The 18,191-nt window shown below is 41.7% G+C and overlaps 1 protein-coding gene across 1 annotated transcript in view; it reads left to right on the top strand.

The window, feature by feature from the left end:
- The first annotated feature begins 4,984 nt into the window (after window positions 1–4,984).
- Window positions 4,985–18,191, top strand: part of NTF3 (neurotrophin 3) — a 46,966-nt gene continuing 33,759 nt past the window's right edge. The window contains exon 1 of the mRNA XM_058805610.1: window positions 4,985–5,067. Within this exon, the coding sequence (XP_058661593.1) occupies window positions 5,050–5,067 (18 nt within the window). The 5' untranslated portion in view covers window positions 4,985–5,049. The remainder of the gene's footprint in view (window positions 5,068–18,191) is intronic.

Here is an 18,191-nt window from a genome sequence, read left to right on the forward strand (position 1 = left end):
CATATGAATATGTAGTGGAAACTTCCTGAAGGCTTTCACTGGGAAGTTTTCTTCAAAAGCTATGCCAGCGTCCTGAGTACAAGGTGTTCCTGAACATATTTGCTTTCTGTGGTGGTTTAAGTCATGTAGTCATAGCAGAAATGGGGGAGAGAGAACACCTAGACTGCCCTTGCCCTGGCGAGGATCCATTATAGCCTTGTGAGTCCTCACTGATTTCTTTACTCGGTTGGGGTTTTCCACCATATTTTAAACTACATGAGACATTTAATAATTTCTTCTGTCATTTTCCAGATCTTCTCTGACTTGAACATGGTCAGAACTGAGTCCTAGCATCCCAGCTGACATCTTACCAAGCACTTTATGTATCTCCTTATATGTCCCAGTGTGGAATTTATCTTCTTCACAAAAGAAGTGTGCTGTGACTCCAAATCCTCCTCTTCCTCCATCATTAAAAACTTCAGGCACCTTTTCCCAGTCCTAGCATAAGTAATGGAACCAAACCTCTTCATATGGTTTTAATTTGATTTTTTTCCTCAGCATTTTTCTTACTGATAGTCATGCAAGTCCTCTTCAGCTCACTTGGAATTATAAAAAATGAGTAGGGGTTCAAAGTATTTTATAATTACAAGGAATGTATTTTTTTCCCAAAATGTTGCCTATCATCAACTAACATTGTTTCTGAATTATTCCTGCAACAAAGACCATCTATGAAAAATAAAAGGATAGCAACAGAAAAGGACAAATATTATGTAAATCTAAAATATGAGCTAAGCTGATAAATGATGTAACACATTAGTACATTCGAGAGATTTGTAATCATCCATAACTGTACTGCCAAAACGCAGCTACATATTGGAGAGTGTAAATCCCTTTTTGTATATCACTTAAGATATAGTTTTATTTTGATATAGAAGTACAGATCAATAAATTTATTTTAAATGAAAAATATTTGTAAAACAATTAAAATTTTGGTTTGAGTACTGCCATGCTGCTTGTGTGTAAAATTTTTCATGCAAGAAAGTTACTGTAGTTGTACTTACTAGGTGCATTTTAGTGCATCTGGATGTTATTTTAATTATTATTATTATCTCATTTAATCTCACTTTGCTAATTCTCTGACAAGAAAAGAGTTTTGAAGGTTAATTGCATAAAAGCTGATTCTGTAAAATGCCTTTTTTTTAGGAAAAGCTCTGAAGAATAATGGTTTTCAGGGTGTGGCCAGAAGTCCTGCTTATTTATGTGCATTATTCCCATCCTCCCTCCTGGCATGCCTACAGCTCTGGGTACACATTTTACACTGTGGCATCTTTGATCTACTATGTTGTCATGAGTTGTCCTAACCATTTTTAAGAAAGAGGGAAAGCAGAAGACAACTTTCCAAGAAATGTGTAACAAAACTAAGCTTGAAGTTCTTTGTGAATCATGCTTGGAAATTCTTTCTAATACTTCTCATTTGCCTAGCCTGGGTGCAAGTGAGGATGCCAATGAGGTTTCAGAAATTTCTTCAGCTCTGAAATAGCACCATTGGTATTCTTCAAACAATATTTAAATAATGTTTAAATAAATAATTTCTATTCTTTCCCACCACCATTTCCACCAAATAAAAAGATAGTTGGATACCTTTCTACTTCCAAGAAAATATTTGCAGCACATTTCAAGCACAAAAAAAAATTCTAGAGATGTTGTCAGGCCCTTCATAAAATTCTGAAAATTAGAACCAAAGTGATTTTGGCATTTGAAAGGTGAACAGCCTTCTATACTGAAATTATCAGTTGGTCAAAATGCTCAGAGCTAATCTTCTCCTCCCACTTCTTCCTTAGCCTTTACTTTAAACCCACCATCTTCAAAAAGAGAGGACCATATGGCTGGAACACATTTCCATCCCAGGTAAGGGCTTTTGTCAAAGGATATTAAAACCAACCACCATGGGAACTGCTCAGACTTGCTGAGGCACATGTAGTGTCCCTACAGTCCCTACAGCCCCTTTTTCAGATCTGTTTGGGAATTCAACCACGAAGTGGCGCTGTTGCAAAAGCTAACCATTATAGAACATGCTCCCTGCTTTTAGAATAACCCAAGGTATGCATTAAACCCCATAAAATGTTCATGCATTTGCATGCTCACACGCATGTCTTCCCCATAAATATTCGATTTTTTATCATCAAATGAAATCACAGTGGTATTTGTTAATATGTAGAGAAAAATGCATGTCTTCAAAGTATATAAAATATCACATGTTTTGAAGTCTGGTCAAGTGCCTAATTAATCAGATCAATGTCTTGTAATTATCCCAATTAAAATCCCCAGAATTCAAAGGTTACGTTCTCCAGCATGCTTTGAGCAATGTTTCAGATTCTTCAAGACAGAACAGGGACTTGTTCAAAGTAATATTTTAATTATTTTTAAATTTTTTTTATTTTTAACTTTTTTTTTTCAGAACCTCAGATCCAAGGGCGGCAGATAAAATAAGGTGACCATTTGGGAGCTGGATTGCTTCTTATTAAGAATTCAGAAACCTGCTTAAAGTGTGAAAGAAACCCACCTATTCTAAGGGTTTACATGAGGGAAGCAACCACCCCACACCCAGAATAACAGCTGAAGATGTAGAAATACCTAGAAAGAAGCAGCTTCAGAACAACAGAAACATCTGTAGGGGAAAGGTTGGAAAACGGCAAGGACCAAACACGTCTCCATTTTCCCTGGCTGGGAAAACAGGCTGTCTACAATGCTTTTTGCAGTGCACACATATTTGGCAAGATTAAGGTGTCACATCTCAAATTACAAGGCGTCTGATTGCCCACAGACCCAGACAGAGGGCAAAACCCCTCCACTTGTGCAAGCTTTGGGAGGATTGCCTCCCATCAGAGGTAGGCAGCCCTCCTGCCCAGGTCATTTCCTTCTATTTGCTTCTAGACTTCTTCTTTTGCTGCTTTTTTTTTTTTTTTTCCTCTTCTTTTTTTCTGTGAGGTTTTTTTTTCGCTACTGCAAATGTGAAGTTCCCGGGCTAGGGCTGCCTTCAGAGGCTTAACCCTTTGCCTACCTTCAGAGGAACGTTTGTTCACCAGCCACAGGACGGTTTTCTATTACTAGCACTGTTTGTCTACTTCAGTAGATTAAAAGCTGAGTCACATTTTAGGTATTTCTCAGATCTGAATGCAGTGCTTGGGCTGGGTGGGGGATGCACAGGATTTAACTCAAGTTCCCTCATCTTAGCTGAAAAAGCTCTAAATCAGATGGAAACAGCATTCAGAAACAGGGTGAGACAAAAACCATTGGAACTAGAGTTATACAAGTTTGAGGAGGTTTGGGGTTTTGTTTGTTGGTTTATTTAATGGGGGGGGGTTGTTGTTTTTTTTTTTTTTTGTTTGTTTGGTTTGCTTTTTTTTTTTAAATTGGCAGAGCAGCAAGTTTTAGTATAGAATTCTTAGGAGGTGATGGTGGAAGATGACTTTTGCTCTCCATCTGGGTGAGAAAGGCAGAACTTTGAGACAGACACAAATTGTGGAATCCCCTCAACAGGACCATTTAAATTGCACAATCCTCTAAATGGGATCACTTTATGCTTGAAAAATTCCAGAGAAAGGACAATTGCAACTAAGAACACTATCTGTATTTCAATATATGGTGGTAAATATTTCAATAAAACTGTGACAACTTTCCAGGTAGATTAAAATGTCTTAAAGGAGATGGTACAAAGCTTTGCTAGCAATAGAGGGCAAATTATCTTTAAACAGGGAAGGGAAAGAGAAAAAAATCCATGGTTAAACAGGAACAGAAAAAACTTATTGAGCTAGTAAAAGTATTCTTTAAGGAAACAATTTGGTGACCCTTATGATTTAAAGTGTCACCTCGTATCTTATATGACCACGTTCTTATGGTTATGACTTGCTCAATTAAGCTCAAATCAAACAGAAAAGAAAGATGACTTAAGCATGTAAATTTAGAGAGAGACTTAGAGGCATGCAGCTAAATTTATCAGCCATCTCTGTGAGCGATCTCTCTAAATAAAAAGTTTGGGAACCAGTCGCTGCTGGTTGCTGATGAACTTTCCATGTTTTTGGCACTTGCCATCCTTAATGGACAAATCTGCAAGTCAAAAGAGGAGGAACTGTACACAAATCCATTCTAAAGTCTGTTCTTAACAGTGAGTGTTTCTCCCAGCACTTCTTTTTGTGTCATGGTGGGTGACTTCCTTGACAAAAATACTGACTGAAGAAATAAATTTGTCAAAGATTGGCAAATAACTGGAAAAAAAAACATTAAAAGGGAAGTCAGAGCAAGGGAGCAGGGGTTTGTGGCACTGTAGCTCTGTGTCTCTATTTCATCTGCTTGACATGTCCTACAGTGACTTGTGAACACTGGTAGGAATAGCAGCACATGCTGGCAGTGTGAGCAAAGTGTGTGCATGTGTGTGCATGTGGGAGACAGAGGGAGCGTGGGGGACAGAGGGGCAGGAAGGGGGGAGTGGATGGACCATTAGAGTGCAAACGCAGAGACATTCCTGCAATAAAATACTCATCTGCTGAGAATCGCAGTCTGGAAGGGATGGTGGTGATTTAACAAAAGAATTCTCTAAAATGTTCCCTGGTGCTAATAATGTTCTTAAAAATATGAAGAGGTTTTGCCAGGAAGAGGAATAAAGCCATCAATTGGATTTGGGGAAAAAAAAAAAGGAAAAAAGGAAAAAAGGCACAGGATGTCTTCTTACAGCACACAGAGGGAAAAAGAAACTTTATGACAGTATTGCCATTTTCAAAAAAATGCCTCATTCTCTGAATTTCCCCAGCCGCGCAAGGTTGTTATAAATGGTAGGTCGAGAAAGCAAAGTGTGGCAATAAAAGGGTTAATCCACGAAGCACAGAGCCATCTGGCTGAGCTGGTTTGTTATAATCGAGCAGATTATGTTCACAGGACTCAGAGTTTAAGGCTCCTCTCCCATAGAGCAACTCTCCACAACCCAAGCAGACCAACTTTGGGACTTTGAATGAACATATTTACATCCACCTTTCTCTTCATGTCGACTTTTCTGGAAACATTCACACGGATGCCATGGTTACTCCTACCACGGTAAGGGAAATTTGTCATTTTCTAATGGGGTCCTAAGAGGGCGGGGAGGGGAGGGGTGGGGGGGTCCTTTAAAGAAGTATAATTGGGAGGAGGTGCGGGTCTTGTAAGTGGTAGATGAGTCCCAAATGTTGCCTTTCCCACTGTGCCTCCTCCTTCCCTCACCCCTACTTGCCCTATAGCTTGCTTCAGTCCTGAGGTTCCCCTCTCCTCCTGCTCCTCACGCTGTTGTTTGAGTCCCTGGAAAGAAAGTGGTGAAGGAGAAATGCAAGGTGCTGCAGGAAATCTGATTTAAGAGGCAAAAGCAAAGGAGACTTTAGGTTTTGTCTTAAGAGGGAGACCAGCAAGTTCGGATATAACAAAAGGGATTGAAAATCTTGACCGTGGTTTGCAAGAACCAGCCTCAGCACACATAGCAAGCTTGCCCTCCGGCAAAGTTAGAGCCTGTGACAAGCAAAGCCAAAATTCCCAATTCCTAGACCTTGCCTGCCACAGGTAACCAGCTTCACTGGATCTTTCATACTTTGTGTGTATGCCAGACACTGGAAACCCTCTTCATGACCTTTGAATTAATCCTCATTCTCTTTAAACCCAAACACTAAATTCTGTGGGAAGAGCTGGAGATCAAAAGATTCCCTGCGCATCTGTGTCTAGGTGAAAAAGATACACTCACTCTGTGCTGGAATAGCAGGGAAACTATTCTTACACTGCAGCTCCCAGCGTTTAGTGAGTACCTTCTAGGAATGCAGTAGACAACTAATCAACAGAGATGCACATCTAGAGAGCAAAATAGAAAGCCGTTTCTCATCTAAGCAGCTGAAATGCAGCTTGAAGCGTCAGTTACTGGCGAGTCCTTATGGAGACACCAAACTGCTCTTAGCCAAGAGGGGAAAAAGTCCTTGAATGGTTTAGATAGTTTTCTGATCAGTTCTTAATCCTTTATTAAAATAAATGGGAAAGCTATATAAAAGCTATAACTATAAATATGCAGTATCTGGAGAGATGGATATTTTGGATTGAATAGGACTGCTATGTGCGCATTGTCTGGTTCCTATATTGCAAAACCAGTTATTTAGAGATGACTCTGTGTGTGTGTGTGTGTTTGTGTGTGTGTGTATGTGTGAGGGGTTACTTCTCCCCCTCCCCCCTATTTAAATAGACAGGGATGTATATTATACGGTCCAGAGGATTGTTGTGAGCTACAGTCTTTCAGAAAACACTCTTTGCTCTCAGGCTCATGTGATTTGTTGCATGAGGAGTGCAAATGGTATGTAAAGTTTTGCCTTTGCATTTGTGCCTTCAGGAAAATATTCAGACAAGTAGGAGAGGCACTTTCAGGCGCAGAAATACCTGATATGTGCAAGCTTGCAGGTAGAGAAGTGGCACAAGAAGCACCTATAAATGGGATGCAAGGAAAAGGAAAATCTAATAGAAAAGAAAAAGAAAAAGAAAAAGAAAAAGAAAAAGAAAAAGAAAAAGAAAAAGAAAAAGAAAAAGAAAAAGAAAAAGAAAAAGAAAAAGAAAAAGAAAAAGAAAAAATAAAAAGAAAAAGAAAAAGAAAAGCCTTGCCAGACAAAAGCAGAGCAGCAGAGAATGAGAGAATGGAAGAGCTCAGCATGGTCCCAGCTGCTGGTAGTAAAAAAGACTGGTCTGAGATACACATGTAAATACCAGGGACTCTGTGTCTGAGCATGGTGGGGGGACAAAATCCAGGCATGATTGCAGGTGGAGCCAAAACATGGGGAGAAGTGGAGGTACCAGCAGAGTCAGCAGGGGGGTGCTTTGTGTACATGTTGAAGTAGGCAGAACACATAGGTTTAAGGGGTTTTGGTTTTGTTTGTATTGTTCTGCTGTGGGTTGGAGTGTTTTTCTCTTCAGGGAACAAAAAATGAAATGGTGCACATAAAGATATATAAAAACTGGAGGGAAGGTGTAATACCACAGAAATGAAGTGCTACATGTTCACTGTTGTGCACTGGGGTAATAAAGGCAGGTGAGACATGCAAAGGTGGTCAGCTTGAAAGGGAAACTGCTGCACATCAACTGGAAAAAGAGGATCTTTGTGGGTGGCAGAAAGTTTAGGAGCTCACAAGAGGAAGTAACAGGAGAGAGAGATAGAAAAAGGTACAGGCCGGAGGCTGAGTGAGGATATGAAAGGGACATACAAGGATGGTAGGGTCTGCAAGGGGGAGGTTGAGTGTGGAGTGGGACTGGAGGGAGAAAAGTGAAAGCGCAAAGGATGTTTGGAGGAGGAGCTAAAATGTGAAGTATTAGCTATTTGGAGAAAGGTATGGAAAATAATCTGCTATATGATGCTTGTGGGGGGCGTCAAAAGGAGACACCTTTGATTCTGTCAAGAAATAGATATGGGGATGTATTTACAAGGAAGGTATCAGAGTATGAAAGGCAAGGCTTACATGGTGATGGAAACATGTGCCGAGCACAGGAACACAGAGGGAAAAATTAGCTGGGTGGAGATAGGGTGTGATGAGGGGATGAAGGAAAAAGGGTCCTGTAAGTATGTGAAGGGGTAACTAATTAGAGATATTTCAGATCAGGCTGAAAGTCTGCTGGAGTGTGCTGCCTGTCTGTAAGAGAAAGACAGAACTGGGGAAAAAGCCATGGGGAAGTGGTGAAAAGAAATTCAAGAGAGTGGAAGTCACAGGGGCAGGATGAACTACAACAAGGATATAAAGCCATGGCAGGTGTTGAGGAGCATGAGAATGAGGAAAAATTAAGGAATGTAGGAGGCATGAATGAGGATGAAATGAAGACCTATGTTTTCTGTAATGCCTAGGAAAGAGCTGGTTTAGAGGAGATACAGAGCGAGAGCAGAGAGTGAAAGGAAATTTGGGGGTGTGTTTCTTAGTAGGCAAAGAGAAGGAGTGGTGCAAAGGTGCAGTGGTTTGTTCAGCAGAACTGGGGATGCCTCTTTGCTGGGGAGTAGGAGCAACACAGGGAAAGAATAGGCAGTAAGTTACAGGGGAAGCAGTTGGGGCAAGGAGCAGCAAGCAAGGAATAATGGGAAGACTGTGGGAGGAGGAGAACATACACAAACAAAAAGGAGCAATTTTCTGTTGCAACAGACGTAACAAATGTGTTTATATCTCTGTGGTAGGTACTGGCTGAGTGAAACAGCAAGAGGGAATGGAACAAATGTGCTGGTGGAGAAATGACTATAGACATAAAGGGGTGGGAGGAGAAGGAATGGGAGGAAAATCTGCCTGGAGGGCTGTATAAGCCACATGGCTGTGCTGAGGCCAAAAGTAAAGTGTGAAGTGTGTGAGGAGGTGAGTGGAGTTGGGAGCTGTAGGGCATGAGGTGGAAGTGGATGGGAATGACAGTTCCTGTTATAAGGAGCAAGGAGCTCAGTGTGGGTTGACACACAGCAGTGTGAGAGTGAGGAAGGGACCTGTCAGGCTGTGCCTGCTTGCAAGGGCTGTGCAAAGGAAGGTGAAGGGAGGGAAAAGTTGTGTCTGATAAGAGAGATTTGTGTACACAGCATGCTCAAAGGAAATGAGGGAAGTACAGGTGATAATTGCAGACCTGGGTGTGGGTAGAAGGAAAACCACTTATGGGGGAAGGAAGAGTGATGAGGAGTGAGAAAAAGTTTATGACGACTTAAGGCATCTCTCATTATCTGCCTCTTGCTGTGAGGGAGGTTAAGTGTGCAAGGAGCCCAAGGTGCATGCAGTGCAACAGGAGAGTAGATTGGGAGTTCAGTGCAAGGGCACAGGTAAATCCATACAGACCTTGGTGACAGGCGCATGGATACACGGAATGCACAAGGGACAGGGGTGAATATGTTCGGTGGGTGCTGTGCCTATGGGACTGGCAGAGTTGTAGGCGATGAGGACAATCCAGGAAGAAGCTGAAACCCCTGAAGGGTGTGTAAGAGCCTTGGGTTGCTGTAAGAGATGAAGGCTTGTGTGCAAGTCCCAAAGAGCCACCCAGGAGGCCATGCTGACGTGCAGGGTGGCTACCAGAGGCTAAGTGGAGCATCATGTGTCCATTGTGTTTGTGGCAGAGCTCTCCATGTTGAAATCACTTACATAAGGCCAGCACCAGGGGTGAGTTTCGTGAGTGCTAGGAAAGCAATGTTTGCATTGAGAAGGAGGATAGGAAAGGATGACTAACCAGGAAAATGGTTTGGTGCGTGGGTAGCAATAGGACCTGACGTGCTCTAGATGTACCTGCCTTCTGCATGACTTGCACAGCAGGCAGGCTCTCCTCTAGAGGTTTTTTGCATACTTTTTATGAAGAAGTGCTGAATAATCCTTAGAAAATCCCAGTAGATTTAACCATGATATTTAAACCAGTTTCATTCAGAATCATACCAATGTACCTTATTTTCATACGTTAAAACCTCTGAATACTGCTCCTGGCACAAAGGGCAGAGAGGTTTCTCTGGGACAAGTTAACAGGGCTCTTGGACAAACAACCATTGGGCTGAAGCACACAGAAGGACTACAGATGTCAGTCGAAGGAAAGAGGAAAGCACTGGCTTTCTCCATGGCTTGAAGCAGTGCTGGAGTAACGTGCAGTTGGTTGAGGGCTGAAAACATAAGATACATCTTGGGTCTCAGAGAGAAGCACTAGGAACTTATTTCCCTTCAAAACAATTGCATTTATTGACAACAGCTGTTCTTCAAATCTTGTCTAAAAACACCTTCAAATTGTGTGGCTCGCCTAGGACTTTGGGTTCTTCTACACAGAGTAGGGAAGTGTTTGTTTCTACCCACAGCAGGTGTAGCTGGTGAGAAGATTGTGAGTAATCCTGTGGAACTTGCACTGGAAGAAGTCAGTCTGATCGCACAGAACCTCTAAACTTAAAGGTTGAAGCCACTGAGCCCAGACCTTAAATAACATCAGTCCCATGGACTATGGTTCACAGATCCCTTTTCTGTTCATTCCAAGGACAAATTCCTGGTAAAATAAAACAAGCAGCCTGTGAAATGATAAGCAATTAGTGTTCATGTAGCCATAGGTTGTGTTGGGAACCCATTGTCCTGTATTTTACACTGGTTTCCCACTGCAGAGTTCAGATCAAGCTCTCCAGCAGGATAATTTTTCCTGGCAGTTTTTGCAGGTGCTTGCAATCTGTGGGAAGGACCTTTCTTCTCTGCTGGGAGTGAACTTCCCACCATGGCAGGCTGTGGGTGGAGGTAATGGTGAAGCAGTTGTCCATGAGGGGGAGATGCAGTCTCAGACACTGGGATTCAGATGGGCTGATACCACACAGCCTGCTCAGCCCACTGCCACCAGTGTCTCCCTGACCTCTGACCATGCTGCTCCCTGCACTAGGAAAATCAAAATCAAACAGTGGCATCAGCCTGTCACCTGGCTGAGAAAAGAGAAAGAGATTGATGGGTTGTGGCAGGAAAGGGAAAAAAGCAAGAATGAACAAGCTGTGCTCAGTGTGGAGAACGTGGGGCATTTGTGCCTGCCTGCGTCCTTTGCAGCCACGACGCAGCCAGAGAAATCTGCTTGTAAGGGGCTGGAACATCTGGGTATCCATGCAGATGTTTGACTGGCCATGTGTGTGTGTCTCCTTGTGCGTGTCCAGGAGCAGCCAGTTGGAAGGGCTGATGGAGGGGGATGGCAGCTGTTGCTATGTGGGAGAGTCTTCATGCATCTGTCAGTGAGGGATCGGGGGATCCGTCACTTTCTGAGGGGACAGATGGGATGTGTGTGTGAAGAGAGAAGTGCTAAGGGTAGATATGGAGTAGTTTCAAGGTTGTGAAATGAGTGCTAGGAGCAACATCCACAGCTATGCTCCTGATTGTATCACAAGCCTTAAGTCCATAGGGGAAGAGGTTTCCTCTACAGGAAACCTCAAGGGAGATTGCACTTCCCAAGGAGATAGAAAAAACCTCATTCAAGCATGCTGCTCAGTTCAGTCTCCTTCTCTCCTTCACACAGTACAAGCAAGCCAGGAAAGGTGGCCTTTTCCTTCAGGGCAGCAAGCACTTGAAAGATCACAGCAGGACCATATACTCCTCCCTCTCTGATCTTTCCCTGCCGCCGTCTCCTCTCCACTTCTTCACACACGAGGAAGAGTCTTTCCCAGCTCGGCCTCTGGGTTTGTGTGTGGAATTCCCACCTGAGGGAATGCGTGACCGAGCTGCCACGTCGGGGAAGGCTGTGTGTCTGCGCATGTTGAAACAGAATTTGCTGGTTGTCATCTCAGGCCCAGAGAAGGAGCCTGGTGGTTGCATTTCAGGGCACACAGGAAGGTTGGCAGGCTGTTCCAAGTTTCCATCAGGCAGAGCAGGAGTCACAGCTTGTGTAGCCATGAAAATCCGCACATTCTGTGGAGCAAAGTCCACTTATCTGTTAAATAACTTATCTGCATTATCTGTTAAAAAAACCTACACCAGAAGTGATGAAAACACTCTGGAAGGATTGCAACCCACAGGGTAAGATTTGCATCAACTTCTCCAACATTTCCAATGTGCATGTTGCCCATAATGGAACCACAGCAAAACGTGCTTCTTCTCAGTTGATCTTTCATACATTCCAGCAATAAATTCCTCTATTTTGAGTCTCACCCTGCTATAGATTTTACATGTTTAATCATACAGTAGCTGAGTTAGATGTGAGAATCTGGTTAATTCAAAAATATATATTTCTAGGCATTGCCTTAAAAAAATTCAACCACATTTGCCAAAAATCTGAATCTGTACAATCAGAGGTAACTCGCAGGGAACTGTAGAGCTGCAGAAGGAAGAAATATTTTGTATCTACATGAATTCAGGTTGTGAGTGTGAAATTTAAGCCCAACCACTTCTTTTGAAGAGCTCTGTGGTTAGACAAGTTTGAATAAAACATCCTCTCTGGTGAATTCTGCCTCACCCAGGAGATAGACACAGTTGCATACAAAATCAGCTTCTGTCCCCTCCAGAGATGGGAACTGGGCAGTATTTGGTTTCTGCTCCAAACCAAGATGAGATACTCTTAGCCTTTAGGTGCCAAATATAGACCTCATAAATCTGATGGAGACCAAACAGAGTTGTTAAGAGGGAGGCATCATTTCATGTGCTGAGGGGCCTTTCCTGGATTTGTACATTTAAAAGTTAAAAAATATTTACCTACGTCAGTGTTTTCAGCTCCTGCGAGAGGTAAAACGATATCCTCCACTCATTTCTCAAACAATTTGCACGGTCAGATTTTACATGACTGGCTTTCCAAATGGATGTTGCAGAGAACTCCATAACATTAAAAAAATCTTCCTGAAAAGGTGGTTTTTCTTTGCTGTTTATCCATATTTGCCTGTTGTCCCATTTAGATCCCCTAACATCTTGACCAACTTTTCTTCTTTGTTACTATTCACTAAAGACGTCCCTCATATATTTTACTTAAGCTGTCCTTTGTTTAAGCTCATTCTTTTCTTACAGGGTTAATATTTTTCCTCTAAGCGTTTCTTTCAATTTCTTAATTATGTTTTTTCAGTTTTCTGACTTCCCTCAATTTCATCCAAAACTTTGTGGCACCAGGCATTCAGGAATAAAAGTGATGTTCCAAAACCAGGAGACCTCTTTCCTCTATTTGCCTGCCTTCTGCAATCACACTGACTTTTTGCACTCACTGTTTTTCTCTTTTGTGTCTCCCTTCTACTGCAAAATAACTTCAGTCTAATAAATCCAGCACAAATTCCTTGTTTAAATCATGACTAATTTTCAGTATTATAGCTTTCCAACTTTCTCCCTAACATTTAATTCAGTGGCTCTGAATTGATTTTTCCTAGACATATAATCTTAGGCCTTTCTCCTCTGAATCTGTTATTTTCTGCATTTTTCTAACAAACCTCTGTCCTTCTATGTAGCACTTTCTTCTATCCTTTCCATCCTTTCTATCCATTTGCAGCCTGTTCCTTCTCCCATTTCATGTTTCTTCAGCTCTACTCTTTAACACTTTCAGATTGAAATGATTTTGGAGGTCCCTTCCAACTCAAGCCATTCTATGTTTCTATGATTTCTACCGAGTAAAACTCTTTATGATAGAGATGAAACCATCTCATCATATAGGGACAGCTTTAGAAAATACTGCCTCAATATGTCTTTCTTCCTAGATATGCTCCAGATGTAACTAGAACAAAGTATTCATTTATTTATACAAAATATATACAAAATGTATGCATTAATTAATCTGGGTAGAGACTTTTTTTCTGCTCAGAGAAAATGTCTGTGTTCAAACTGCCTTTCTGTGTTCCCGTGCTGTTCAAACTGCCTTTTTAAGTCTTTAACTCCGGAAACATGTTTAGTTTTCCTGTTGAAAGACAAACCATCACAAGCTCTGAGAAAAGAGAAACAATCTTAATACTACTGCAAGATGAGTTTGGGGAGGAGTTGTTGTTGTTGTTTTACTAAAAAAAAAATAATAAACAAAAGCTTCATGGAGTTAAATGTTGCCCTGAGAAGTTAAAGCTGATTTTCACATCTGCTAGGTTAGGGAGTGGTCTCCCTTGGAAAAGTTTGAGTTTTGGGGAAACAGAAATGGTTTAAAATCCAGTGATTTTTTTTCCCTTTCTTCTAGTAGGAAATCTTCCTGTGAATTTTTTTTCCCCAGAGGTTCTCATTTGCCTCATTCCTCTGAAATACAAGCTGGTTAATTTTCAGCATCATCTGTTTTTTGAACCATTGTTATCTAATCTTATCGATTTAGTTGTCCTTTGATGAGTTCATTTTTTTACCTCAATCTTTCTTTGCACCTCTGGTTCAGACTGTGCCTTTCCTGACTCTGGTTTGACATCAGTACTTCCACTGATTCCAATGCATTTCTGATTAACACAGTATCAGGGCAAACATGGCAAAAACCCACCTGACTGCAGGTCAAATTCTGCTCTCAGTTGCACCCAGGAAATCTTACTAATATTTGTGAGGCTGTTACTTTGAATTTGTGTCTTGGGGTTTGTTTTTGGGGATTTTTTAAACCATGAGTGCACATCCAAAGCATTTTAATATGTTGAGCCATAGACATAAGGGGAGAGAATATGCCTATATTTGATAAGTAGTATTTTGATTGGAAAAATTGCAACAAATACCTTTTTTTTTTGCTGTTGTTGGAATTTGTCAGTTCCTCAGAGACCAAGCATTTCCCCACTTGTTCTAATAAATCTCAATTAAGTCTCTGTGGACACCAAAGTTTAAAAACCTTTAATGCTTCTCCCTTGCTCAAAACCCTGTGTCCTTGTTGACTCATCCACCAGCCATCCACAGACCAGGGAATTGGTACTTGGAGCTACCAGGACAAAGCCAGTGAAGCACATTAACCTAGAGAAAACAAGGGCATGATGCTTCTACCTCACAGGGGACTCTTGGACTCAGGAGGCAAAGAGAAATTCCTCACTGGAGAATTAAATGCAACAAAATTCATCTCTAGTTCAGTCTAATATCTCCTAATACGGTCTGTCTCTCTAAGATCTCAGCCAGCCAGATAGAATATTCTTCAAAGCTCTGTCATGTCTAATTTTAAATTCATCAAGTGACTGGGCTTCTACCACTCCACTTAAAATTTTCATACCATCTCCCATCCAGCTTGAGTGCCATTCATTACTACAGGATTGAATGCTTTCCCATGGACAAGTTGTTAGCAACAACACAGTCCTAGGTGGCAGTAGGACAGCTGGCAAGAGACCATTTTAGACAAGTGGTTTGGCTTCAATGTTATTTTTTCTTTAGTTAAATTCTAGCAGTTACCTTTTTGTGATGGCATTCCTTGAGGAAAAAGTGAAAATAAAATGTGTCATTGTTGAAAGTAACAGAAATATTTTATATAAATAGCCTGTTCTTGGAGAACGGTTCTTTCTCAAAAGAAAGGTTGCGCTGGTGAGGGACAGGATGAGAGGAAATGACCTCAAGCTCTGCCAGGGTAGGTTCGAGTTGGACATCAGGAGGAAATTCTTCATGGAAAAGGTGGTCATGCATTGGAAGGGGCTGCCCAGAGAGGTGGTGAATCCCCACCCCTGCAGGTCTCCAAGGGACAATTGGACCTGTCACTCGGTGCTCTAGGCCGGGTGACAAGGTGGTGTTTGGTCACAGGCTGGACTCGATGTGGACTCGGTGATCTGGAGGTTTTTTCCTACCTCAGTAATTCTGTGGTTCTCTGAAAAGCTCAGTACCATCTCCTCAAGATGGTGGGTATGTCTGTATCCTGGCAGCAACCTGGACAGTGTTCCAGGAGGTAACTCCATACAAATTACCAGGCTTGCACCTTCCCTCATGGAGAGTCTCCAGATTCTCCAATCTATTAGCAAAACTGCATCAGGATAATCAACCTTATTTCTACTTGGATAGCAGTGCAAAGCTCTCCAGGGACACCCAAAGACACCCTGCAGGCTGCTGTAAAGACATCCTCCTGTATAAAGCAGCTCAGGTGGAGCAGCAGAGACAGCAGTGTATGAGCCAGCACATCTCCAGGGTGAGCACAGAGGACAGTCCCTTGCTCTGCCAGGTCAATGTTAACACCCTGAGGCTCCTCTCAGGTATCCAGACTGCTTGGTGAGGCACATGAACCAAGCTACAGCCTTTTTCCAGCTGCTTTTAGGCCAACATGATCCTTTAGGATGACTGGAATCAGAAATCTTCCTGGTCCTCTACAGGAATCACAGAATGGTTTGGGTTGAAAGGGACCTTAAAAATCATCCAATTCCAAACCACCCTGACGTGGGCAGGGACATCTTCCACTAGTCCAGGTTGCTCAGAGCCCCATCCAACCTGGTCTTGGGCACTTACAGGGACGGGGCAGCCACAGCTGCTCTGGGCAACCTGTGCCAGGGCCTCACCACCCTCACAGGGAACAATTTCTTCCTAATATCTAACCTAAATTTCCCTTTTCAGTTTGCAGTCATTCTCCCTTGCCCTGTCACTACAGCTCCTGATGAAAGTCCCCCTCCAGCTTCCCTGTATCCCCTTCAAATACTGGAATGTTCTGTGAGATCTCCACACCCTTCTCCTCCCTAGGCTGAACAGCTCCAGCTTTCCCAGCCTGTCTCCATAGGCAAAGTCGTCTTATCAACTCCAACAGTTCCATGTCCTTCTTCTGTTGGGGGCACCAGAACTGGATGCAAAACTCCAGGTGGGGTCTTATCAGAGCAGAGTACACATGGGCACCACAACCTTCCTTCAGCCAGGTCCATAAATTCAATTATTTTTATTTTTATTCATAAACATTCTAAATATTTATGGCTATTTAGGGAGATTTGTTTATTCCAATTGCTTTCTGAATTTTCTTCTGATAAACTATTTTTTTTGAGCAATACATGGAAAATTATAGACTACAAAGAAGCATCTAAAATTATTTTCTGGTAACCTGGTTACCATTGATGGATTTCATTATGGGTTTTTTCCATCTTTTCCCATCCACAAGATTCTATTTTTCTCTTGCTGAATATTCTTGAACAGCCAGTTGCTAACTCTGGAGATAACTAACTTAACAGAGGCCTAATTCTGACCCCACTTACATGGAAGAAGCCTAATGTAGCCCCAGGGAATAAGTTCATCTTGAGGCAGTGAAAATTTAGACCAGAGTCAAGACCTGAGAACTCAACAGAGAAACTATTGCCAATAGCCAGGGGAATGACAGTGGTTCTGTCTGCAAAAAATTTTAAAAAAGTTTTTCTTAATGTATGAACAGTTTTCCAACTGTAAACTAGCAAAGCTTTCTCCTAAATTCTGCTCTGACCTGTCAAAAATTATCTAATCACAGTCTGATACTGTTCTTGCTTGTTTGTTTGCTTCCTTGCTTGTTTTCTCCTCTCTTTTTACAAGAAGGTGTTGGTGTGGTGAGTCCAGCTCTCTCAACTTTTCCATCCATGAAATTCTCATCCAGATGAATTATGTCAGACCAAATCTGAAAAATGAAACTCGGCATCCTACCTTTGATCTGAGGCAAATAATCATAGGTGCCAGTGCCAGCCTTCCGCAGGAATGTGGTCCAGAGCAAAGGACTTGAAAAGAACCTCAAAGATACTTCTAAAAGCCATAAAATGTTTTAGCAATTTTGGGTTTTCCTCCCTTTTCCTTACTGAAAAGGAACAGATGGGAACAGAAGTAAACTCTGCCATCTGGAAAGACTGAAGGATCAGTATGAAAAGAGCCAGGTGTCAAGTTTGTTCATCACCAGCACAGTTTTGTCAATTATCAACATCAAAACCTTGTCTCAGCAAAGGCTGAATTACACTAAGGATGAATGATTTTGCAAAGCCATTTTTCCTGTATCTTTTTGCACCTAATTGTTCAGCTATCTTGAAAACTCCAGTTCTGAACAGAAAAATGAAAGAGATTAATTTGAAGTTTTATTTCTTATGCCACAGGAAAGTGTCTGCCTTGGTCTTTCCTACTTTCCAATGAACATTGCAGTCTGGATTCCACTTAAAGTCAATTAACTCTGTCAAAACCTTTTAAAACTATGGTAAATTAAATTTCTATATAGGTAATTTGGACCTTGTTCTTATAACAGTTTGAAATGGAAATGTAGCACCTTTGGATGGGAAATCTGAAGCACAGAAGTCATTATAGTAATGTTTGGTCTCTGGAGAGTGTCTGAATCACTGACTTTTTTGCTTTAAATATTGGAAATTATAATTTCCATAACTTGTAAATATAATTTATATAATTCATATATATATATGTATATATGTACTAACTGTACACAAAACGAGACTGAAGATGCCTTGCTCTTTATTTGAGTACATTTTCTTTTTTAAATTATGTTTTATTTACATTTCATTTATGAGATTTCACAGCACCTTTGGTTTTAATCTTATTATTAATTTGTTATTCCTGCTTTGGGGTTTATATTGAGGGACATTTGAGCAAATAATTTCCCATCTGCATATCAAGGAGACTGATAATACAGTACCCAAAAAATACAAATAGGGCACCTGGAGTGATAGGGCAAGGGGAAATGCCTTCACACTGAAAAGGAAAATGTAGGTTAGATATTAGGAAGAAATTGTTCCTTGTGAGGGTGCTGAGGCCCTGGCACAGGGTGCCCAGAGCAGCTGTGGCTGCCCCATCCCTGGCAGTGTCCAAGGCCAGGCTGGATGGGGCTCTGAGCAACCTGGGATAGTGGAAGGTGTCCCTGCCCATGGCAGGGGAGTGGAATGAGATCATCTTCAAGGTCCC

Source organism: Ammospiza caudacuta, chromosome 5, assembly GCF_027887145.1.
Source record: "Ammospiza caudacuta isolate bAmmCau1 chromosome 5, bAmmCau1.pri, whole genome shotgun sequence".
In the NCBI taxonomy this organism is placed as follows: domain Eukaryota; kingdom Metazoa; phylum Chordata; class Aves; order Passeriformes; family Passerellidae; genus Ammospiza; species Ammospiza caudacuta.